This window comes from Eumetopias jubatus, unplaced genomic scaffold, assembly GCF_037043125.1.
Source record: "Eumetopias jubatus isolate StellerSeaLion01/CBP00866 unplaced genomic scaffold, mEumJub1_p1.0 scaffold_2, whole genome shotgun sequence".
In the NCBI taxonomy this organism is placed as follows: Eukaryota; Metazoa; Chordata; class Mammalia; order Carnivora; family Otariidae; genus Eumetopias; species Eumetopias jubatus.
In genome coordinates, this window is record NW_028274808.1 from 45,970,092 (window position 1) to 45,995,394 (window position 25,303).

The 25,303-nt window shown below is 38.8% G+C and overlaps 1 protein-coding gene across 1 annotated transcript in view; it reads left to right on the top strand.

Moving 5' to 3' along the window:
- The first annotated feature begins 236 nt into the window (after positions 1 to 236).
- Positions 237 to 25,303, top strand: part of ADAM28 (ADAM metallopeptidase domain 28) — a 123,196-nt gene continuing 98,129 nt past the window's right edge. The window contains exons 1-6 of the mRNA XM_088021319.1: positions 237 to 288; positions 6,858 to 6,961; positions 10,929 to 11,005; positions 12,562 to 12,640; positions 21,031 to 21,107; positions 23,309 to 23,495. Coding sequence (XP_087877445.1) covers positions 237 to 288; positions 6,858 to 6,961; positions 10,929 to 11,005; positions 12,562 to 12,640; positions 21,031 to 21,107; positions 23,309 to 23,495 — 576 coding nt within the window. The remainder of the gene's footprint in view (positions 289 to 6,857; positions 6,962 to 10,928; positions 11,006 to 12,561; positions 12,641 to 21,030; positions 21,108 to 23,308; positions 23,496 to 25,303) is intronic.

Consider the following 25,303-nt stretch of genomic DNA (forward strand, 5'->3'; position numbering starts at 1 on the left):
GGTAAAGGAGTCCTACAGCCAGGAGGCGGCCAGAACTTCCGCCTGCTGTGCCATTGTCACAGGACCACAGCTCCAAGATTGTGCAACACCTTTAGTAAACACTTCCTGAAGCAGAGACAAGAATGAACCTGGGAGTTTCATTCTGTCTCACTTGCGAGGAGGCAGGGACAGACCAGACCAAGTCGTGCTCTCGGAGCGCGAACGGCCGGCGCTGTGCGGCCTTACGGTCCCGCAACATGTTGCAGGGGCTTCTTCTGACCGCCACTTTCCTCCTTTCGCCAGTTCCAGGTTGGTGTCTAATTCCTTTTCAGGTTCTGGTAAATATGTCAGTGAACTGCTTGCTTTTCATCTTCTCTCAATAGGTTTTTTTTTTTTTTTTAACCAATTTTACTAACCAGTTGGACTGGTTTTAATCTGTTGCTTTGAGGGGGCTGTGACTGATGTAAACTCAATGTAAAGGAGAGACAAGAAGACGTCTTGAATCGATAGGTCTGATCTGAGACTAAATAAAAATCAAAGGGAAAACTTAATACAGCTTAATTTAAATAGTGAATATGATCTTAGAGTCAAAAAGTGAAATTCGTCAAGTCCCACCTGACCGTTTTTAGAGCAGTAAAGATGCAGCGGATGTGACTAGCTATCTCTGTGCAGGAGGCTTTCAAAAGTATCTCTGTTCTTATTGGGACCAGTTTGGCTGGGTCCTATTCCTTTTGAGTGCACATTTTTATGCTTAGTCCTTCCATAACTGGTGATAATAAATATGTCTAATTAGAAATAAACAGTTGACCGATTCGATACTTATAAAGCATTGTGCTATTACTTGACTAAAATAATGTTGCTGCTAAGCTTAAACTGATAATTCACTTCCATTTTGAATTTAAGAATTCAAAAGTAGAGGAATTTTACTTCCCAATAATAAATCACTTCTAGCATGTCTCTCCATTTCTGAGAAATTCACCAATTAGATTTTGGTTAAGTTCGATTGGGTAACACATTTCCTTAGCTTATTTCTATTTCTAGAGCTTAAGTCACCACATTAGCTTCAATGCCTGGGAATCCTTCCCTAGCAAACCTTTTCTTGGGTTTTAGAATGCTTGCCAGGACCTAGTAACAGGAACAGATTATCAACAAGAAGTATAAGATTAGGGAGGGAAAGATTCTCCTCCCCCTTGCACTCACTCAGCACTTTGTCACTAAAAGTGATTTTCCCCACCCCTGGTTTCTGATTTGTTTTCCAGACTTGTGAAAGTTTTAGTTAATATCATTAAATATAGAACTGTACTAGGCATTTATGTTATTGACTCAAAATTTCTACTTTGTGAGTCAAACTTAATAGAAATATTTTTTCCCTACATTCTCCAAAAGTGCTATCCCTAAAAATTCTTTGGGATCCTTTACTTAGTTGAAACATAAGAATTGCTTGGGAACTAGCTTTATCCAACAGCATAAAGATCAAGCAAGATATATTAACAGAATCACATAGCTAACCCTGGAGTCCACCCACAGGACAGCCTTTTCAGTAAAATAGGCATATGATGGGGCAGCTGGGTGGCTCAGTCGGTTAAGTGTCTGCCTTTGGCTCAGGTCATGATCCCAGGGTCCTGGGATAGAGCCACGCATGGGGCTCCCTGCTTGGTGGGGAGTCTGCTTCTTCCTCTCCCACTCCCCCTGCTGTGCTCTCGAGAGCTCTCTCTCTGTCAAATAAATAAATAATATCTTTAAAAAAAATTGGGCATATGAGGTAATTGTTCCCCTGTCTTTGCATTCACAACATGGCACCAAGAGACAACTTCCTTAGAATTATGCCTCAAACTGTAGATTTTCAAGTACTTGGTGGCGGGGACAGAGGTTCTGCAGTGTCTTTTGTGAGAACAGGGGGACATATAGACAGTTGTCCCTTATCTTCCATCTTGAACAGAGAGCTACCTCCTCTTTTACCTTCCATCTTGTATTTTCAAGACTGTCTCCTTGGTATTATTCCCACTGATATTATTACCACATGGATTTATTTCCCAGCCAGAATGTAAAAAATAAAGCAATTTGCATTTTCCCATCTTTTCCCTTTTGTTTATCTGCCCCCATCATCCAAAGGAAAAAATATGCACCTCAGACCATGACTTGTACTCAGTTTCCATATACATGAAATGAAAGAATGAAACATAATTAGGCCAGCTGTTTGTTTGCCCTTCACCATCCCCTGAGAGAAATAACTTATAGGATTTCATCATAGAAAAAAATACCCCAAATATTTAAAAGGTTGTGACAGTTGTTTGGGGGTGACGATGTAAGTGCAATGACAAAAGAGAAAGGTCTTCAATATACTACAGGAGGATATCTAAAGGATACAGTACTTTTTGAAATTATTTTGTTTCAAATTAGCAATGCTTTCTTGTCTTCATAAAGTGACTAGAAAACCCTCAGAAGTATTTATAATTTAATCTTAATAGCCAAAATGATAGACTTAATCAGGATGTGTTTTCCCTCGATAATTTGTACTCACTTTTATAACACTAAATTTAAAATCACCAGATAGTTTGAGGGGTACAGCAAAGCCCAGATCTGAAGTCAATATTGGATAAACTCTGATCCAGGTCTTAATGTCATGTGTCTAGTTTGGGAAGATGTTCTTTAAACAGTTTGGAACAGGTTTGAACAAAAATGAAAATGCCAATATTATGTATTATGGGCTAAATTCCAAGAATGCTCCAAACTCATTAAAGAATAAAGTAGCAACCCAGACCAGTGCCTGTTATATTAATCTTGTCAATGAGTTTTAACTTTTCTAAAACTAATAAGCAGTAAAATAATTATCTAACCCAATCCAAAATAATAGTTTTATTTTCTTCATCTAAGTTTTGCTTGTCAGGAGTAAACCACCGTGTGAGTTCTCTGGGAGAGAGAAAGCAAGTATTAAAATGAATTAATAGAAACATATTGTGTTACGTCTCAGATTTGTGTAATCCCTGGATGGCAGTTAGTTGTGTTTATTCCACAGGCTTCAAAATAATTAGCCTGATGTTATTCAGCTGGGAGGAGGCTGAGTCATTTCCATCAAACTTAAGGATGAATGAGCCAAACAATATTTAGGTCTGTCATATTTCTCTAACTGCCGTCTACTTTGTTCTAATTCAAGTCTCTTTCAGAGTCCTTCTTAGTTTCATAAAAATAAAAGCCATTTAAAGAAATTCTATCTGTTTCTTTTAGAGAATGTACTCTGTTGCAAGAGTTTGGGAAGAGCTGAAAATCTGTTGATTTCAAACCGAAGAAAATGAGAGGTTGCTGGAGGCTTTTTAAAAAATACTCTGGTTCATTTGTTGATTTATTTTGTTTGTCATTTGGAAGTGCTCAGCTATCAAAAAGTTGGGAATAATTTTCTCCACTAATTTATGTATTTGACTCCATATTTAAGTCAATTGGTAATTTCTGATTTCATGAAACATTGATTTAGATATTAACTAGAATCATGGAGATGAGAGTGTATATTAAGAAAGCTTGCAGTGGTTGGATTGGCCTGTTTCCCTCGCTACTTCTGAATGGGAAATGTGTGTGGGCTATCATTTTTTGCTTTTATAAAAGAATCAGTTATAATTAGTTATTATTTTATGACCCCAGGGAAGGTTGGACTAATATTTACTCTCAGAATAATGTGTGTATTGGATGAAACCATTTTTCATGCAGCATTTTTAGAAGAGTTACTATGGTTGCAACATTGGTGAATACATGGCTTCAAGAACTCCATATTAGTGGGACTAATTGCATTGATTGGACAAAATCCACTAGACAGCATGTGGTTGCCTTATGGTATGCTTGTTTGGTATTATGGGTTTACAAGAAGCTCCAGGGAATTGTGTCAATACCATCATTTCATTTCTGGCAAGAGTAATTTTCTTACCTCATGGCATCTTATTATTTTGAAATAATTATGATAATTATGAAAATTTTAACTCAATGTTAAGAAAATGATTGTAATGTTCCTTTAGGCTTTTGAATTTGATATAATTTTTTATAAAGTAATGTTATTATTTTCCTTTACCAAAAATTAATTAAATAGAAATAAAAATGCCCAGTGATTATCTCTGTAACAGCAAGAAGTCATTGAGGTACCTTATGCTTGAAGTCTTGACTGTGTAATGAGACTTATTTTATCATAACCAATTAAAACTTTATCCAAATGATCATCACCTTTTCAAAGAGATTATGGGGAATTTTGTATTTATTTTCATAAAATCATAGACTACTTGAACTGTCCTTAAAGATCATTTAATCTGCCCTGTCTGTTCCAACAATTAAAAAATTAGAAGCAAACCCAAAGTTCAAGTATTCTAAGGTTGAATCCATGGTTTTAAAGGGTTTTGAAATGTTTTTAAGAGTAAATCTTGAGGCACATACACCCCAGTCTTTATAGCAGCAATGCCACCATAACCAAAATATGGAAAGAGCCCAGATGTCCATCAACAGATGAAAGGATAAGGAGGATGTGGTATATATACACAATGGAATATTACTTAGACATCAAAAAGAATGAAATCTTGCCACTTGCAACAACGTGGATGGAACTAGAGGATATTATGTAAGTGAAATAAGTCAATCAGAGAAAGACAAATATCATATGATTTCACATATGTGGAATTTAAGAAACAAAACATGAACATAGGGGAAGGAAAGGAAAAATAAGACTAAAACAGAGAGAGTGAGACAAACCATAAAAGAATCTTTTATTTATTTATTTAAGAGAGCACAAGCAAGGGGAGTGGCAGGCAGAGGGAGAAGCAGGCTCCCCGCGGAACAGGGAACCCAATGTGGAACTCGATCCCAGGACCCTAAGATCATGACCTGAGCCAAATGCAGATGCTTAACCAACAGAGCTACCAGGTGTCCCAACTGTAAAAGACTCTTACTATAGGAAACAAACTGAGGGGTGCTGGAGGGGAAGTGGGTGGGGATGGGGTGACTGGGTGATGGGCATTAAGGAGGGTACTTGATGGAATGAGCACTGGGTGTTATATGCAACCGATGAATCACTAAATTCTACCTCTGAAACTAATAATACACTATATGTTAATTAAATTGAATTTAAATGTAAAAAAAAAGAGTAAATCTCAAACCAGTGAAAGAGAAGTTATTGCATCCCTTTAATTTTTCATTTTTGACCTAATAAGTTTTTAGCCAATTTAATTACTTTTCCTATTCTTCAAAGTTAGAAGTAAATGGCTCTTGAGTGATCAAGTGCATTTAGCCATCCTAAAATGATAAAAAAAAGTGACATAAATAGGATTTTTTTAAAGATTCTGCTTTAATTTCTAAAGAAAATTTTTAAAAATAAATATTCTCTGGAGTATTATTGGGATAACTGTACAAGTCATCCAAGATGACTAACAAAAAAATACTCACTTTTATTTGTTAGAAGATCAACAATAATAACATAAATTTATATTACAATAGAATTTAGGGTTGAGTAATTTAATAGGCTGGGATTATCTTTAGAGCAACTCTAGTCATGACACAGAGAACTAAAGCCTTTCCAGTCCATAGTGTTAGTAAATTGCTAGGCTGGGCCCATACTTTGTTTCCTACTGCATCTATATTCTGGGTAGACCAGTAGCCTCCTGAGAAACCAAAGAGTTGGTCTAGTGACATTTCCTTACACGCTACTCTACCCAGAGCAAGGACTCGATCAAGTGGGCAAATAAAAGAGAAAATAGAAAATTAAGTGTTAGCTTTGGGAAAACTGAATTCCTCTTAAAAATAATTTGTAGAGGGGCACCTGGGTGGCTCAGTCAGTTAAGTGTCTGACTTCTGATTTTGGCTCAGGACAGGATTAAGGGTCTTGAAATGGAGCCCGGAGTTGGGCTTGTGCTGGGCATGGAGTCTGCTTGGGATTCTCTCTTCCCCCTCCCTTTGCCCCTCCTTGTTTGCTTGTGCATGCCTGCACGTGCTCTCTCTCAAAAAAATAAAAGAAAATTTTATAAACATAACTCATATTGAATGGAGCACTGGGTGTTATACACAGACAATGAATCATGGAACTCTACATCAAAAACTAATGATGTAATGTATGGTGATTAACATAACATAATAAAATTTAAAAAAGTAATAACTTGTAGAAACAATGTTGACTTGAGAATTCAAAATATAGATAGAAGGTTGGAGATAACTGTTCTGTTCTCTTTCAATATGACTGCAGGCTCAAAAATTTTCCTTCCAGACCAGTAAAAATGTTCTAATTGTTTGCTTCTCTAATTTTCATTCTTTTCATGCTCTGTATGCAAAAATGAAAGTTTATCTGTATTGCAAAAGCCTTGGCTTTTTTTCCATTCTATGGAGCTGATATTGGAGGTTTTCTTACTGTGTCTTAGTTTTATTCATTACAATTGGAAAATATAAGAAAAAAATATTAGACTCAGAAATGGCACACATTAGTTATTTCATTTTTGTAACACTGTAGTTTTCAGAGTACTTCTACTCAATTATGCTGACATTGATTAGCATCTTAGATTAGGTTGGCTTTTGCCTTCCCGTACTAACTTTTGCCTGTACTGCTTGCTACATTCCTCTATAGAGGATTCAAGGGAGCAAGGAGAAATGGAAAAATCCAAAAGAAATATTTTCACCAAATAGAGAAACACTTGTAAACTTTCAGTGGGGAAATATTTGAAGATATAGGTTCAAGATTTGAGAGGAAGTGTGGGCTTCTGATTTTGTCTATCTCTACACTTAAATAACTCTCTGACATAACTCAGGTAAGCCTCTGTGTGTAGCATTATTCATCAGAAATGCAATAAGTCTGATGATTATCAACCAGATTGCTTATTTGTTATGCTCCACTAAATCTTCTCTTACCTTTTTTTCCCCCTCAGTAAATGCTATCAAAGAACTCCCTGGAGTAAAGAACTATGAAGTGGTTTATCCCAGAAGACTTCATCCACTACATAAAAGAGAGGTCAAGGAGCCAGAGCAACAGGTACAGCTTTTGGTTTACCAAAGAATCTTGAAAAAATATACATAAATATATTTACATATGATATATAGATAGATATACAACCATAACGTATATACATATTTATATATAGACATTTGCATTTGTTGTTAGACCTTATTTTCATTAATCTTCACAATAATCCAGTGTTTTATCATTAGCCCCATTTTGAAGATTAAGATTCTGACAGTAAATAAACTGCCCAAGGTCACACAGAAAATAAACTTTAATACTTTTATGATAATTTATAATTCTGTGTACTTCCAAAGAGATTTGATACAACTTATTTTATCTATTATCTATCTATCCATCATCTATGTATCTATGTACACACATACAAACAAAACCATAAATAATAAAACTGAGGTGGAAAATAAAATATTGTGGATGAAAATTAAGTTAGAATGAATTACTGTAATTAAACATGAAATTTACCTTTGTCTTTTCTGAAGAGAAAGGTATGAAAGTTTGTATAGTTCTTATTACTTAATGAAAAAACACATTCTCAGTCAAAAGATAAAAGCTAAAACACAATGATCATTCAACAGTTTTCTAAGTACCTGCACCCAGAAGTTTTTGCTGGGAGCTAGGAAGAATATAGATAAATGAGACATAAATAATAATTTGCAGAAATATTGTAAGATGCCACTCCCTGGGAGTACATACTTCCCCAGCGGATAAGATTCCTAACAGATGATTTCTTCTAAAGCAAATGTTTATAATAGCAGAACCCACAGTAGACATTGTTTATAAAAACAATTCTTTCTCAACAAAATGTTTCTGTTAAATTTAAATGGGACCTATATGCATTGCATTCCTCATCAGTATGGCTCCCTTAAATGCTTTCCAGCATTCTCTTAAAAATGCCAGATATCAGGACACCTGCGTGGCTCAGTCAGTTAAGCGTCTGCCTTCCGCTCAAGTCATGATCCCAGAGTCCTGGGATTGAGCTCCGTATCGGGCTCCTTGTTCAGCAGGGAGCCTGCGTCTCTCTTTCCTTCTGCCTGCACCTCCCCCTGCTTGTGCTCTCTCTCTCTCTGACAAATAAGTAAATAAAAAAATTTTTTTAAATGCCAGATACATTGGGGTGCCTGGGTGACTCGGCTCAGGTCATGATCCCAGGGTCCTGGGAACCAGCCCCACATCAGGATCCTGGCTCAGCGGGGAGCCTGCTTCTCCCTCTCCCACTGCCTCTCCCACTGCTCAAGCTCTCCCCTCTCTCTCTCTGTATCTCTGTGTCTCAGATGAATAAATAAATAAATAAATAAATAAATAATAAATAAATAAATAAATAAAATGCCAGATACATTTTGTCACTCATTATTTTGAGGGAAATTTGAATACACATCCAGTGTTTTTTATCGCAGTTATAAAGTGATTTCTTTATAAAACAAATTTAAGTTTTTGAACAATTTATTTTGATGAAAAACCATAGAGTAGTTACTGGTACCTAATAGATGATCATCTTAATTTTTGGAATAGTTGAGTAGATACATGCAGTTGATGCAATGTGTTTGCTATTTATTGCAAATACATCATTTATCTAGTCTACAACTCGATTAACTGGTTGCATGAACCTTATATTTTCGTGATCCAGAGTGAAAGGGTAAAGGATCTGAATTGAAAAGGCTTGTTTATATTCACATCTTAACTTTGTTAATTTTCTTTGTATAAATTTAGACAAAAATGAACTTCAAATTCATGTCTTTAAATTGAGATAATAATAGTAATGCTTATCTTATGTGGCTATTTTGAGAAAACTTGTCTGAAAAGCAGAGCTGGATGCAATCATTAACTCCCTGATCAAGATTATGTTATGACACTGTCCTATGTAACTTATGACTAACCATCATGGCTCTTTTGCTTGATGTTATGGTTTATTAAGCCATTTTGTCTTCTTTTTGCTTTTGACACAACCTCCTTTTTAGTCAGCTTTGGTATTCTCAAGGCCTTTCTTAATAATACACTTGTTTCCACCTCTCTGCACTTTTTTAAGGAGTTTTTCCCTACTTAACGTGTTCTCCTTATATGTAATGCCCAATCTACCTTATATTCTTTGTGAAGTCAACGTGGAATTGTCCATGCTTCAGAAATGGTCAGTATTACACCGTTTGGCTCTTGATTTTCTTTTAATATTGATTTTACTATAGTTATGGTGTGTGTGTGCGCGTGCATGTCTGTGCACGTGCATGTCTGTGAGAGTAAGTTTAATCTTCTCTTCTGGTTTAAAATAGCCCAGGTCAATTAAAAAAAATAATTTCCTTCTAGTGGGTACTTTCCAAATCAAGATGCATCTTTCCTCTCCTCACCCATAGTTCAGGACCCAGGTTGCACACAAATAGGGTAGATTTTTTATTAGCAGGCATTGCTCTCCACCACAGACTTCTACTTGGGACATAAAGTTATCACATCACCCAGTGCACCCTCTTTCATAAATACTTGTTTTCTTCCTTATTGTTTCCTTTCATCTATAATCTCTATGCCAGTGTTGGCTAAAACTTCCAGTCTAAAAGCAATAATCTTTTCTAAAACAATCTCCAAATAATATTTTAGGTGAAAATCCACTAAAAACCATTGCTGACAGGAAATAGAAATTGGAAAGCTCTTCTGGACAGAAGATTATATCTACTATCCTAATATTTTAATTCCATCTGGCCTTTCTTAAATCTAAATGATAAGTGGTACAATGATTCCCCATAACTTTTATTTTCAGCCCTTAGCCTTTTTTTTTCCCCAGCTCCTGCTATTCATCAACATGAAGTGAATTACAGCAGCCTCTCCTCTTCTAGACCTACAGTATAGGATATTTATACCCCGGAGTTTTTGACATCAGAGAGAACTCCAGTAACTAATCATTTAAGGGGAATGCGGACCATACCAACTGACCTTGGAGATGGCAAATCCCTGCACAATCCCCCTGACTTGAAGTCTCTAACTCACTGTTGTCCCTTGCTGAGCTCAGGTATTGTTCTGGCCAGGAGAGGGAGGAGAGAAGAAAAGCTTGGCCTTACGTGCAGCCCAGCAGAGGAAACAGTACTCAGTCATATTTGGTCTGCCGTATTTAGATCTCTTTAATAACAACATCGTGGCACTCCCCAGTGAAAAAACTCTGTTTTATAGAACAAAATCAGAATTCAGTACCCAATAGCATCTTCTTCAACATACAGTCCTCTGTATCTCTTTTGGTATATATAAATCTCAAAACTGTTCTCCTTTTCCACATGAGGTTTGCTTGAGGTGTTATTTTCTCATTCTGAACTCCTGAGACTTTATTTTCTTCCTGATGACTTCTCTCTGCTTTTGAGTACATATTTCTGTTGTTCTGTCCATATTCTGACCTCCAGTTAGCCGTGAGAAGACCTCCAGACCAAACAACTATCAGTTGGAGTCTTTGAGGTCTTTGGGTCTGTGGGCATACTATTCCTTCTTCTCAAATAACTTCCCCACCCTGCTTCACCTGGCTAATTCATATCTCAGCTTACATGTTACTTCCTCAAGAAAGCCTTTCCTGACCTTAAGATGTTAGACATCTTACATTGCACTCATATTTATATCCCTTGTCATACAACATAAATCACTTTTATTGTCTGTCTTTCCACATGATTATAAGCTTTCTGACAGTAGGTTTCAATTTTTCTTGCTTAGAGTTGAATTTCCAGAACTGAGTAGAGGCATGCATATAATAAACACTCAAATAATATTTGTAGAATGAATGGGTGGATGGGTGGATGGATGGATAGAAAGGTCCCAAATAATTTGTCTATTCAGCTGGCAGGGTTAAATCAAACTAACAAATCAGAAGAGACTGGAAGCAGACATTAGCGATGTAAACTATATAGACTACCATTAAAGAAAGCAAGCATTGTTTGCTAATTATTAAAAAGATGGACATAGCCAAATGAATATTTATGTGTGTTTATAATCACCAGTAAATGTTTGTGCATTTTTGCAGGAAAAATTTGAAACTGAATTGAAGTATAAAATGACAGTTAATGGGAAAATCGCAGTGCTTTACCTGAAAAAAAACAAGTAAGTGTTTTTACTTCTCATATTGTCCTTTTCTTCTGATGTTGCCCTTACCGACGGTAAGTCAGCATGTGGAAAATGTGTTAATTGAGGCTGTTTCTGCTTAAGGCTCTCGAAAACCTCTAATAAGTTTTTTCTTTCAACCGGCCCAAGGGGTTCAGTGAATACTTGTTCCTACTGAAGTGGTGAAAACACTTTGAGTAAAGTAACAGTTTACTAGTATTTGGATCCTTCTAAAAAATAACAGTTTACTAGTGTTTGTATCCTTGAGATACTAGCAGATATACATTTTATCAAATTCTGTGAAAAAGCAGATAGATTTTTAAATCTTCCCCTACATTATTGTAGTTTGTTATTCTAATACTGAAAGATTAGGTCTTAAAACAATTTGCAACCATTTCCATCAGGAAAAACAAAAAAGACATACATAATTAAATAAACTCTAGGACCAAAGGACAAGTCAGTGGTAAAACTGGAATTGGGCTCTCCTGATGCCCACACCAGTGCTCCTTCCATCCAGCTACACACTAATCTGCCCACTTTCTCATGCATTATATTGTTCTCTTGTTCCTTCATTCTCTGCATTCAGGTCAGCTACATTCAACATTTCCTTCAAGTTTCACTGTCTCAGCTCTCACTCAAATCTTGATGAGCTTATATGTCGACTATTTCAAAAGTAGTTTTCTCCCCTAATTTTGTGCTTTCAAGCTCTTCCATTCCCTAAACTATTCTATATAGTACAGCAAGATTTTTTCCTCAAATAGACTATTGCCTTTTGCAAAAAATCACAACGGCCTGGACTTTGGAAATGGAGTGCTAAAATGGAAATAGTACACGTGTGGACTTTAGGCAGACCTAGATATGATCCTTTGCCCCTGGAACTGTGTAATCTCATCTGAAAAATGAAGCAAGTCATATTTATCTTATCAGATTGCAGAAAGGATTAAATGAATGATCCATGTAAGGTGTCTAACTCAGTGGCTGGCATAGAGATGGCATTCAACATATAGCAATTACTTCCTTTTCTCCTTGCCCTGCCTCTTTAAAAAGTATATCCAGACGCCTATGTGCTGCCAGGTAATTGAAAGAATTCTGAGAAGTGCAATGAAAATGCCGGAAGGGCCCTAATTACCAAATGCAAGTCAATTCCCAATAAACTTTCCACTGCTACAATTGTTAGCAGTCACTGGGAACCAAAAAGGACTGGGTGAAAATGTAGTTATCTTAAAATGATGAGGAGAACTGCTCTTTCCAGTCATTTTTATCAACTCTACCCTTCTCAGTTCCATTTCTTCCTCAAATCTCCCCTCAGAGAAGTATCAAAGTCTGATGAGAAAGCAGACACCGTTCCACACTACTCAGGAATGTCAGAAACTCAGCTCTCTCAGTCTTAGCATTGTAAGCATCCTTTTTATGCTTGGATTCCTCTTGAGGGCTTAGGAGAAGGAGCTCAGGAGTTAAAACTTTCCTGCACATCCAGTGGAACCTTTCACTTTGATCACTGCACTTTTCAATTAACATGAGTGACCATGAATTTTTTTTTCTTTTTTTTTCTCCAGGGGTCTCCTTGCACCAGGTTATGTGGAAACACGTTATAATTCCACTGGAGAGGAGGTCACCACAAGCCCACAAATCATGGTAAAAGAATATCCTAGAATCATTGTCATTTGGGGTGTGACCCACATACCCAAAGGTAGTGTCATTGCCAGACAAGTAGTGAAAGTGAAAAAGCATTTACAACATTGCTGCTTTTCCCAGCAGTAGTGATATCTTTTTTTAAAATTTTTATTGTTATGTTAATCACCATACATTACATCATTAGTTTTTGATGTAGGGTTCCATGATTCATTGTTTGTGCATAATACCCAGTGCTCCACGCAGAACGTGCCCTATTTAATACCCATCACCAGGCTAACCCATCCCCACACCCCCCTCCTCTCTAGAACCCTCAGTTTGTCTTTCAGAGTCCATCATCTCTCATGGTTCATCTCCCCCTCCGATTTCCCCCCCTTCATTCTTCCGCTCCTGCTATCTTCTTTTTTTTTCTTAACATATATTGCATTATTTGTTTCACACGTACAGATCTCTGATTCAACAGTCTTGCACAATTCACAGCGCTCACCATAGCACATACCCTCCCCAATGTCTATCATCCAGCCACCCCATGCCTCCCACCCCCCACCACTCCAGCAACCCTCAGTTTGTTTCCTGAGATTAAGAATTCCTCATATCAGTGAGGTCATAAAATACATGTCTTTCTCTGATTGACTTATTTCACTCAGCATAACACCCTCCAGTTCCAACCACGTCCTTGCAAATGGCAAGATCTCATTCCTTTTGATGGCTGCATAATATTCCATTGTGTATATATACCACCTCTTCTTTATCCATTCATCTGTCCATGAACATCTTGGCTCTTTCCACAGTTTGGCTATTGTGGACATTGTTGCTATAAACATTGGGGTGCACGTACCCCTTCAGATCCCTACATTTGTATCTTTGGGGTAAATACCCAGGAGTACAATCGCTGGATCATATGGTGGCTCTATTTTCAACTGTTTGAGGAACCTCCATACTGTTTTCCAGAGTGGTTGCACCAGCTTGCATTCCCACCAACAGTGTAGGAGGGTTCCCCTTTCTCCACATCCCTGCCAACATCTGTCATTTCCTGACTTGTTAATTTTAGCCATTCTGACTGGTGTGAGGTGGTATCTCATTGAGGGTTTGATTTGGATTTCCCTGATGCCGAGCGATGTTGAGCACTTTTTTCATCTGTCTGTTGGCCATTTGGATGTCTTCTTTGGAAAAATGTCTGTTCATGTCTTCTGCCCATTTCTTGATTGGATTATTTGTTCTTTGGGTGTTGAGTTTGATAAGTTCTTTCTAGATTTTGGATACTAGCCCTTTATCTGATATGTCATTTGCAAATATCTTCTCCCATTCTGTCGGTTGTCTTTTGGTTTTGTGGACTGTTTTCTTTGCTGTGCAAAAGCTTTTTATGTTGATGAAATCCCAATAGTTCATTTTTGCCCTTGCTTCCCTTGCCTTTGGCGACGTTTCTAGGAAGAAGTTGCTGCGGCTGAGGTCGAAGAGGCCTGTGTTCTCCTTTAGGATTTTGATGGACTCCTGTCTCACATCTAGGTCTTTCAACCATTTGGAGTCTATTTTTGTGTGTGGTGTAAGGAAATGGTTCAGTTTCATTCTTCTGCATGTGGCTGTCCAATTTTCCCAACACCATTTGTTGAAGAGACTGTCTTTTTTCCATTGGACATTCTTTCCTGCTTTGTCAAAGATGAGTTGACCATAGAGTTGAGGATCCATTTTTGGGCTCTCTATTCTGTTCCATTGATCTATGTATCTGTTTTTGTGCCAGTACCATACTGTCTTGATGATGACAGCTTTGTAATAGAGCTGGAAGTCTGGAATTGTGATGCCTCGAGCTTTGCTTTTCTCTTTCCACGTTCCTCTGGCTATTCGGGGTCTTTTCTCATTCCATACAAATTTTAGGATTATTTGTTCCATTTCTTTGAAATAAGTGGATGGTATTTGGATGGGGATTGCATTGAATGTGTAGATTGCTCTAGGTAGCATTGACATCTTCACAATGTTGGTTCTCCCAATCCATGAGCATGGAAATTTTTTCCATTTCTCTGTGTCTTCCTCCATTTCTTTCATGAGTATTTTATAGTTTTCTGAGTACAGATCTTTTGCCTCTTTGGCAAGGTATTTATTTATTCCTAGGTATCTTATGGTTTGGGGTGCAATTGTAAATGGGATCTACTCCTTAATTTGTCTCTCTTCTTTCTTGTTGTTGGTATATAGGAATGCCACTGATTTCTGTGCATTGATTTTATATCCTGCCACTTTACTGAATTCTTGTATGAGTTCTAGCAGTTTTGGGGTGGAGTCTTTGGATTTTCCACATAAAGTATCATATCATCTGCAAAGAGTGAGAGTTTGACTTCCTCCTTGCCCATTTGGATGCCTTTGATTTCTTTTTGTTGTCTGATTGCTGTGGCTAGGACTTCGAATAGTATGTTGAATAGCAGTGGTGATAGTGGACATCCCTGCCGTGTTCCTGACCTTAGGGGAAAAGCTCTCAGCTTTTCCCCATTGAGAATGATATTCGCTGTAGGTTTTTCATAGATGGCTTATGATATTGATGTAGGTACCCTCTTATCCCTATACTCTGAAGAGTTTTGATCAAGAAAGGATGCTGCACTTTGTCAAATGCTTTCTCTGCATCTGTTGAGAGGATCATATGATTCTTGTTCTTTCTTTTGTTAATATATTGTATCACGTTGATTGATTTGTGGATGTTGAACAAACCTTGCAGCCCAGGGATAAATCCCACTTGGTCATGGTGAAGAATCCTTTTAATGCACTGTTGGATCCTATTGACTAGTATTTTGGTGAGAATTTGTGCATCCATGTTCATCAAGGATATTGGTCTGCAATTCTCCTTTTTAATGGGGTTTTGTCTGCTTTGGGGATCAAGGTAATGATCAAGGTAATGGTAACTCATAAAATGAGTTTGGATGTTTTCCTTCCATTTCTATTTTTTGGAACAGTTTCAGGAGAATAGGTATTAATTCTTCTTTAAATGTCTGATAGAATTCCCCTGGGAAGCCATCTGGCCCTGGGCTTTTGTTTGTTGGGAGAGTTTTGATGACTGCTTCAATTTCCTTAGTGGTTCTAAGTCTGTTCAGGTTTTCTATTTCTTCCTGGTTCAATTTTGGTAGTTGATACTTATCTAGGAATGCACCCATTTCTTCCAGGATATCTAATTTGCTGGCATATAGTTGCTCATATTATGTTCTTATAATTGTTTGTATTTCTTTGGTGTTGGTTGTGATCTCTCCTCTTTCATTCATGATTTTGTTGATTTGGGTCATTTCTCTTTTCTTTTTGATCAGTCTGGCCAGGGGTTTATCAATCTTGTTAATTCTTTCAAAGAACCAGCTCCTAGTTTTGTTGATCTGTTCTACTGTTCTTTTGGTTTCTATTTCATTGATTTCTGCTCTGACCTTTATTATTTATCTTCTCCTGCTGGGTTTAGGCTTTATTTGCTGTTTTTTCTCTAGCTCCTTTAGGTGTAGGATTAGGCTGTGTATTTGAGACCTTTCTTGTTTCTTGAGAGAGGCTTGTATTGCTATATACTTTCCTCTCAGGACTGCCTTTGCTGCATCCCAAAGATTTTGAACAGTTGTATTTTCATTTTCATTGGTTTCCATGAATTTTTTAAATTCTTCTTTAATTTCTTGGTTGACCCATTCATTCTTCAGCAGGATGCTCTTTAGCCTCCATGTATTTGAGTTCTTTCTGACTTTCCTCTTGTGACTGAGTTCTAGTTTCAAAGCCTTGTGGTCTGAAAATATGCAGGGAATAATCCCAATCTTTTGGTACCAGTTGAGACCTGATTTGTGACCTAGGATGTGATCTATTCAGGAGAATGTTCCATGGACACTCAAGAAGAATGTGTATCCTGTTACTTTGGGATGGAATGTTCTGAATGGATCTGTGAAGTCCATTTGGTCCAGTGTGTCATTTAAAGTCTTTATTTCCTTGTTAATCTTTTGCTTAGATGATCTGTCCATTTCAGTCAGGGGGGGTGTTAAAGTCCCCTACTATTATTGTATTGTTGTCAATGTGTTTCTTTGCTTTTGTTATTAATTGCCTTATATAATTGGCTGCTCCCATGATAGGGGCATAGATATTTACAATTGTTAGATCTTCTTGTTGGATAGACCCTTTAAGTAGGATATAGTGTCCTTCCTCATCTCTTATTACAGTCTTTGTTTTAAAATCTAGTTTTCTGATATAAGGATTGCCACCCCAGCTTTCTTTTGGTGTCCATTAGCATGGTAAATGGTTTTCCACACCCTCACTTTCAATCTAGCGTGTCTTTGGGTCTAAATTGAGACTTTTGCAGACAGCGTATCGCTGGGTCTTGTTTTTTAATCCAATCTGATAGCCTGTGTCTTTTGATTGGGGCATTTAGCCCATTTACATTCAGGGTAACTATTGAAAGATATGAATTTAGTGCCATTGTATTGCCTGTAAAGTGACTGTTACTGTATATTGTCTGTGTTCCTTTCTGGTCCATGCTACTTTTAGGCCCTCTCTTTCCTTAGAGGACCCCTTTCAATATTTCTTGTAGGGCTGGTTTCGTGTTTGCAAATTCCTTTCGTTTTTGTTTGTCCTGGAAGATTTTTATCTCTCCTTCTATTTTCAATGACAGCCTACCTGGATATAGTATTCTTGGCTGCATATTTTTCTCGTTTAGTGCTCTGAAGATATCATGCCAGTCCTTTCTGGCCTGCCAGGTGTCAGTGGATAGGTCTGTTGCCAATCTAATGTTTCTACCATTATAGATGAATCTCTCCTCCTGAGCTGCTTTCAGAATTTTCTCTTTGTCTCTGAGACTTTTACTATTAGATGTCGGGGTGTTGACCTATTTTTATTGATTATGAGAGGGGTGCTCTGTGCCTCCTGGATTTTGATGCCTGTTTCCTTCCCCACATTAGGGAAGTTCTCTGCTATAATTTTCTCCAATATCCCTTCTGCCCCTCTCTCTCTTTTTTCTTCTTCTGGGATCCCAATTATTCTAATGTTGTTTTGTCTTAATGTATTGCTTATCTCTCGAATTGTGCCCTCATGATCCAGTAGTTGTTTATCTCTCTTTTCTCAGCTTCCTTATTTTCCATCGTTTGGTCTTTATACTGCTGATTCTCTCTTCTGCCTCATTTATCCTAGCAGTTAGTGCCCCCATTAATAGCCTTTTTGATTTCAACTTGGTTAGATTTTAGTTCTTTTATTTCTCCAGAAAGGGTTTCTCTAATAACTTCCATGCTGTTTTCAAGCCCAGCTAGTATCTTTAAATGATTCTGAACTCTAGGTCCGACATCGCACTAATGTCCATATTGAGTATGTCCTTGGCAGACGGTTCTATCTCTTGTTCTTTTTGTTGAGGTGATTTTTTTCATCTTGTCATTTTGTCCAGAGGAGAATAGATGAATGAGAGAACAAAATGCTAACAGGTTAACGGTGTCCCCAGAAAATATACTCTAATCAAATCAGAAAAGACCTGAAACCAGGGGAAAAGAAAGGGAAAGAAAGAAAAAAGAAAGAGAAAAAAAAGAAATAGATAAAAACAAACAAAAACAGAACAAAACAAAACAAAAAAACCCAGAATATGATGAAATATGATAAGGCTGGTGCATTGATCAGTGCCACAGCCTAGATTTTGGGTGTATTTTAGTCTGTTAGAAGAAAGTGCCTCCTAAAATTTTAAAGAAAGACATATATGTACAAAATAAGGGTTGATACGATGAAGGGATGGAATATGACTGTAAAGATGAAAATTATAAAAAAATTTTTAAAAAGGAATTGATAAGAAGATGTTTGAAAAAAGAAAGAAGGGGATTAAAAAAAGGAAAGAAAGAAAGAGAAAAAAAAGGGGGGGAGAGAATGTGATCAGGCAGGAGACTAGAACAAAGCCATACACTAGAGATGTAGGGTATATTTTGATCTGTTAGAAGAAACCATATCTCAAAATTTTAGAGAGAGAACAACTTATATATATATATATATGCCAAAAATAAGGGTAACTACTATGAAGGGATAGAATGTGACTCTAAGAATGAAAAATAAAAATGTTTTTTTTAAAAAGGGATTGATAAGATGTTGGTTGAAATAGGGAAAAAGAAAAATTAAAAAAAAAGTTAAAAAAAATTAACTTTGAAAGTCTAATGAATCATGGTAAGAAAGCCATGAATTCTATGTGCAGCATTCCCCTAGCGCTGGAGTTCTGCTGTTCTCATTGATCGGTAAACTTGGTCTTGGCTGGCTGTTCCTGCTGATCTTCTGGGGGAGGGGCCTGTTGCCGTGGTTCCCAAATGTCTTTGCCGGAGGCGGAATTGCCCCGCCCTTGCCGGTCTGGGCTAAGTAATCTGCTCGGGTTTGCTCTCAGGAGCTTTTGTTCCCTGCAAGCTTTCTGTACAGTGTTGGAGGATGACAGTGAAAATGGCGGCCTTCCAATCTCCGCCCCGGAGGAGCCAAGAACTCGGGGCCCCGCTCCTCAGTGCGCCCCCAGAGAAAAATAGTCAGTCACTCCCGTCTCCCCAGCCTCTGGCCGCACTCCGTGCTCACCCGGCCTTTGACCGAGCGTTTCTATCTCTGGCACCTGACCCCGTGTGGAGTCTCCAAACCCAGCAGATCCCTGCGGTGCGCTCCCGCGCCACTCCTCCCGGGGGAGGAAGGGGAGTCTCCCCGGCTCTGACGCTTGTTGGGTCCCTGCCGGAGGAGCAGTGGCCTGACTGTCACCGATCACAGTTTATGGCAACCCCGAGCTGAGAGCCCGCGCCTCGGCTCCGTCTCTGCAGCCGGCTTCCCCGCTCTGATACCTGGGAGCTCTGCCGCACTCAGGCGCCCCCAGTCTTTCTGTGACCCCGAGGGTCCTGAGACCACACTGTCCCGCGAGGGTTCCATCCACCGCTTAGCCACTGGAGCGACATCCCTCAGGGGAACCGACTTCTAAAAGTTCCGATTTTGTGCTCCGCGGCTCTATCACTTGCCAGAAGCGGCCGACGGAGGCCCCCTCCCCCGCCGTCTATCCTCCCGAATATCGCCTCGGATTCACTTCTCTGCATGTCCTACCTTCCAGGAAGTGGTCACTTTTCTCTTCAGAGAGTTGTTCCTATTCTTCTCTTCGATCTCCTATTGAGTTCGTAGGTGTTCAGAATGGTTTGATCCCTATCCAGCTGAATTCCTGAGACCACAGGAAATCCAGGTCTCCTACTCCTCCACCATCTTGCTCCACCTTGCAGTAGTGATATCTTAATAGATCCTCTAATATTTGTACAGTTTGACAAGAACAAAGGCATTCCTTGACAACCATGGTAACCTCTTCCAACCTTCAGGAGCTCCCTATAACAGAGTGGGCAGGAGTTTCTCATTTTCATTAGAAGAGTGAAGAATTAAATACATCTTATGTTCTTAGTCAATGCCAATCACCTCTCTAGATCATATAGTGGCTCCAACTCAAGACTATTGCCTCAATGACAGAATTATAGGATTCTGTTTTCCTTAAATATTTTTTATTCTTGACTCTTATTTAGAAAATATGGCTGTGTGAAGTAGCGTGAGGAGTCTTTTGTCATTGCCATCTTTTTTGAGCTCCATTTTTCTATTGGATGGCCTTCAGGCATTCTCCTCATAGTGATGGGGCAGACATTTATGTGGGCCAATACCTCATCTATCTCAAAGCACAAAGGTATGCTTGATTCAAGTACATCCACATGGGAAAGTGCTAGGATTGGGCATTTTGCTCCAGATGGAGAAGAGGCTGTCATACTAACTCGGTCTGCTGAAACTCTTTGAATAAATCAAGAAATAACAACATTATCATGATAATCCATTCTTTGGAAAAAGCTTGTAGGTGTTAGAAAATAAAATGAGCAATCAGCCAAGGGAAAGAATGAACCTCTGATGTTTTGGGGGCTCCGATTTTAAACTTCTGTCTCTAAATTTGTTTCTTCCAGATGATGCATCTATCCCTGTTATCCTTTTTCTGCAATACCAATGTGCATTTAGTAAATGCTCTTTAAGCATTGGGTTAATTAACTAAATATTACAGATTTTAACCATAAAAAGCTTCTTTTTTTAAAGATTTTATTTATTTATTTGACAGAGAGGGACACAGCGAGAGAGGGAACACAAGCAGGAGGAGCGAGAGAGGGAGAAGCAGGCTCCCGCGGAGCAGGGAGCCCAATGTGGGGCTCGATCCCAGGACCCTGGGACCATGACCTGAGCCGAAGGCAGACGCTTAACGACTGAGCCACCCAGCCGCCCCAACCATAAAGAGCTTCTTAACCATTTTTTTTTTACATCTCTAAGTTGACTGTTGCTCAGCATAAAGTGATTTGAAAACATTAGGGATCTTGTTTCAAGCTTTCAAATTCAAATTTAGCAGTGGATCTTCGAAACATATACTTTCCTTTACAAAACCCCCTTTTTCATTTCTATAGGATGACTGTTATTACCAAGGACACATCATTAATGAAAAAGTTTCAGATGCTAGCATCAGCACATGTAGGGGTCTAAGGTAAGGCTTCATGAATGGTTTGTGTATACCTGTGGTATTGGCATGAGTGTGTGTGTTTTAAAAAACCTGATGAATCTCAAATAGAATGAAGTAGGGCGCCTGGGTGGCTCAGTTGGTTAAGCGACTGCCTTCGGCTCAGGTCATGATCCTGGAGTCCCGGGATCGAGTCCCGCATCGGGCTCCCTGCTCAGCGGGGAGTCAGCTTCTCCCTCTGACCCTCTTCCCTCTCGTGCTCTCTGTCTCTCATTCTCTCTCAAATAAATAAATAAAATCTTAAAAAAAAAATAGAATGAAGTATACTGTAGTTAAATATGAATCCTAAGGGTTCAAGGATTTTGAGATTTGAAGGAATCAGGGCTTCTCTTAATGGTGGTTTGTAAATTTACACATTTGAATTGCTTGCAGAGGTGTGTTTGTTTGTTTGTTTTCAAAATATAGGTTTTATGAGTCTGACTCTTTAGGGAATGGGAGCTCTTCACCTTTCCTCTTTATTCTAAACTCTCTCTTCAGTTTGTCCCCATATCAATGCGCATGACATTCTTTTCTTCTGTATATTAATGACTCCCGAGGCATCTCTCTACAATGAGATATTTCTTCTGATGCCCAGACCTGATTATCTAATTTTGTCTTCCATATATCCATATCTGGATAGATTAATGAAATCTCAATCGCAATAAACCCCTAATCAAACTAATGTTTTTCTCCCAAATCTGGTATTTTTCCAGTGTTCTTTATCTCAGTGAATGATATAATCAACCAACCACTTGCCCAATCCAGAAACCTAGGTTCCTTGATGATTTCTTGCCTCTCAGCTGCCCATTTTCAACACATTATCAAGCCCTATTGATTAGATATGCTAAATATTCACTGAGATTATTCACTACATTCTTTCTCTACTGCCACATCCTAGTCCAAACTACCATGATCCTTTATGCAGACCATTGCAACAAACTAGTTACTTATCTCCTCCCATCCACTCTTTTAAGATTTTGCAGCAGGGGGGAGGAGCTGCAGGCAGAGGGAGAAGCAAGCTCTCTGCTGAGCAAGGAGCCCGATGCGGGACTCATTCCCGGGACCCCGGGACCACGGGACCACGACCTGAGCCGAAGGCAGACACCCAACCGAGCCACCCAGGCACCCTCCTCCCATCCACTCTTGCCTTCTAGTTCTGTGTACACTTAATCCAGTCTCCTATTATATATCTTTATACTTTTTTGTCCTAGCAGTTATCTGTAATTTTGAATATCTCATATGTCATGTAATTATGTTATTTGTAGGTCAAATGTGACTATTTTATCCACGTCTGTCTTCCTCACTTGACTATAAACTCCATGAAAGGAGAAACCATGACTCTTTTTTCTTATTGTCTGCCTTTAATCCAAGGACTAATGAATAATGGGTGCTCCCTAAATATTGGTTAAATGAATCTTAGCTTGGGGCTTCAGCAGAGATAACTGAGAAGAAATTGGTAATATTTGTTTATCATGTGCTTTATATATTATGTCCTTCAACCTTTATAATCATTCTATTAGGTAGGTACTATTCTCATGTTATGGATGGAGAAACTGAGGCTGTGTGAGTTTAGGTAATTTTCCCATGGTATCACATCCAAAAAGTTATAGACTGAGAATCTTAACTCTTTTTTTTTTTAAGATTTTATTTATTTATTTGCTAGAGAGAGAGAGCGCGTGCGCCAGGGAGTGAGCAAAAGTACTAGCAGGGGGAGCTGCAGGCAGAGGGAGAAGCAGGCTCGCTGCTGAGTGAAGAGCCCGATGTGGGACTCAATCCCAGGGCCCTGGGATCATGACCTGAGCTGATTAACCACCCAGGTGTATCTAGAATCTTAACTCTTATTTATAAGCCTTCAAAGTCTTTATTTTCAGTGCACCTTTTGAGCAGACAAGGTATTAGATTGGAAGAACACTGAGTGAGAATCAGGAAATTTCCATTCTAATGTCAGCACTGACGTAAGTTAGCTATGTGACATTACAGCAGTCACTTCATCCCAACAGGTCCCATTTCCTTATAGAAAAAATAGGTTTAGGTCATCTCTAAGTGTATCTAGCTACAGTGTTGCACTATAGTCTACTGCCATGAGCTTGAAATTATGTGGAATTGGCAACGTTTTGGAGTCTATAAGTCTATATAGCACCCAAAAGCAGGAATATTTTTTAAGGAGCCTGGATTTTCATGTTTTTCAGGGGCTACTTCAGTCAGGGAGATCAAAAGTACTTCATTGAACCTTTAAGCCCCACAAATCAGGATGGACAGGAACATGCACTCTTCAGGTATGATCCTGATGAAAAGACTAACAGCACCTGTGGGATGGATGACATATTATGGGCACATGGATCTCAGCAGAGTGTGGCTCTACCTGCCACCGGTCTGGTGGTATGCATACTTTCCCTTTTATTTGCAGTGCTTTCATGTATTCTGTCCTGGCTCTGCTGCGCTCCAGTCTTAGTAGTTGCAATTAAAGGAAATTTTATAGTCTTTGTTGAAGTACTAGTACTATCGTAGGCTATAGAGACACTAGAACCTTGTTGTACATTGATGATTTATTTAATAAGTGTTTGTGGATTAACTATTATTAACAACAATGTGCCAGGGTTAAAAAAAAGTATAAATATAATAATGCTTGCCCTCTAGGAACAGGCAACGTTAACAATACTACAACAAACAACAAAGGTGTAAAGTATTATTACTTTGACATAAAATATCCTGCTGTCTTTATGAATGAATTCATTCAACAGTTTTCTTCCAGTCACGGAAGAAAAATGAATATGGTTTGTTGAAACCATAGGAGGTATCTAAAAAGTCATTGCCATAATCACGTTCATTTCCTTCAGGGGACACTTTATATCCAATCATCTCTTCAAATGTTCTCAGAATCCAAAGCACTGGACAGAACTGGTTTAAGCAAAAGAAAATCTCTTTTGGGTTCACTTTGCTGTGTGTTTAAATTCTTCCGGGGATATGATACCGGGAACCCAGAAGAACCACTCTTAGGGATGAAGGATAAAAGAATCAAGGATAATTTCTAGATTTGGGCCGGAGCAAATGATGGATGGTAGTACTGTTACCTGAGCTGGGGAGAATGAGGGAGAAGCAGGTTTTGTTTGAAGTTTGGGAATCAGTAGTTTTATTTTGACCATGTTAAATTTGTGGTATTAGACATTTGAATGGATGCATGGAATAGGTAGTTAATTATAGCAGTCTGGCCTTTAGAGGAGAGGCCAAGGCTGGAGATACACATTTGAAAGTAATTAGTGCAGAGTTCCTATTTAAACAAGGCATAACACAGGATGGGATTACCTAGGAAGAATGTGTAGATAAAGAATGGGACGTGGGGTTGAGCTTTTATGAGGGCCTTAATATAGAGAGGTCAAAAAGAGGAGGATGACAGTGAGTTACAAATCCTTATATGCTTAGGGCCCCACTTCTATCTGTAATCTACCTCCTTCTACTCCCTGCCTACAAAAAACCTCCCCCAATATATTCTGACAAACACAGATATCTTTTCTGTGCTTTCAACATGCCAATATCAATTCACTTCAGTCTTTTTGTTCATTTTTTTTTTCTCTGCTGGAATTATCTTCCAATTTATCTTCCCTCGCCTGCTTTCTCAATGAGGAGGCTGGGAGGGAAGTGTGTAGCTCATTGGACTACACCTAAAAGTCTACTTTCAGTAATGTGTTCTTTTAATGGAAGCTCATTTGCCTGTTTAAAAGACAACCACCTCAGGGGGAGGAGCAAAATGGCAGAGGAGGAGGAGATCTAAATTTCGTCTGGTCCCAGGAATTCAGCTAGATAGGGATCAAACCATTCTGAACACCTACGAACTCAACAGGAGATGGAAGAAAAGAATAGCGACAACTCTCTGAACAGGAAACCGACCACTTTCTGGAAGGTAGGACGTGTGGAGAAGTGAATCCGACGTGATATTCGGGAGGATAGATGGCAGGGGAGGGGGCCTCCATCAGCTACTACCAGCAAGTGACAGAGCAGCGGAACACAAAATCGGAACTTTTAAAAGTCTTCTCCTCTGAGGGACGTTGTTCCAGTGGCTAAGTGGGGGGTGGAATCCTCGCTGGGACAGTGTGGTCTCAGGAGCCTCGGAGTCACAGAAAGACCGGGGATGCCTGAGTGCGGCAGAGCTCCCAGCTATCGGAGCGGGAAAGCTGGCTGCAGAGACA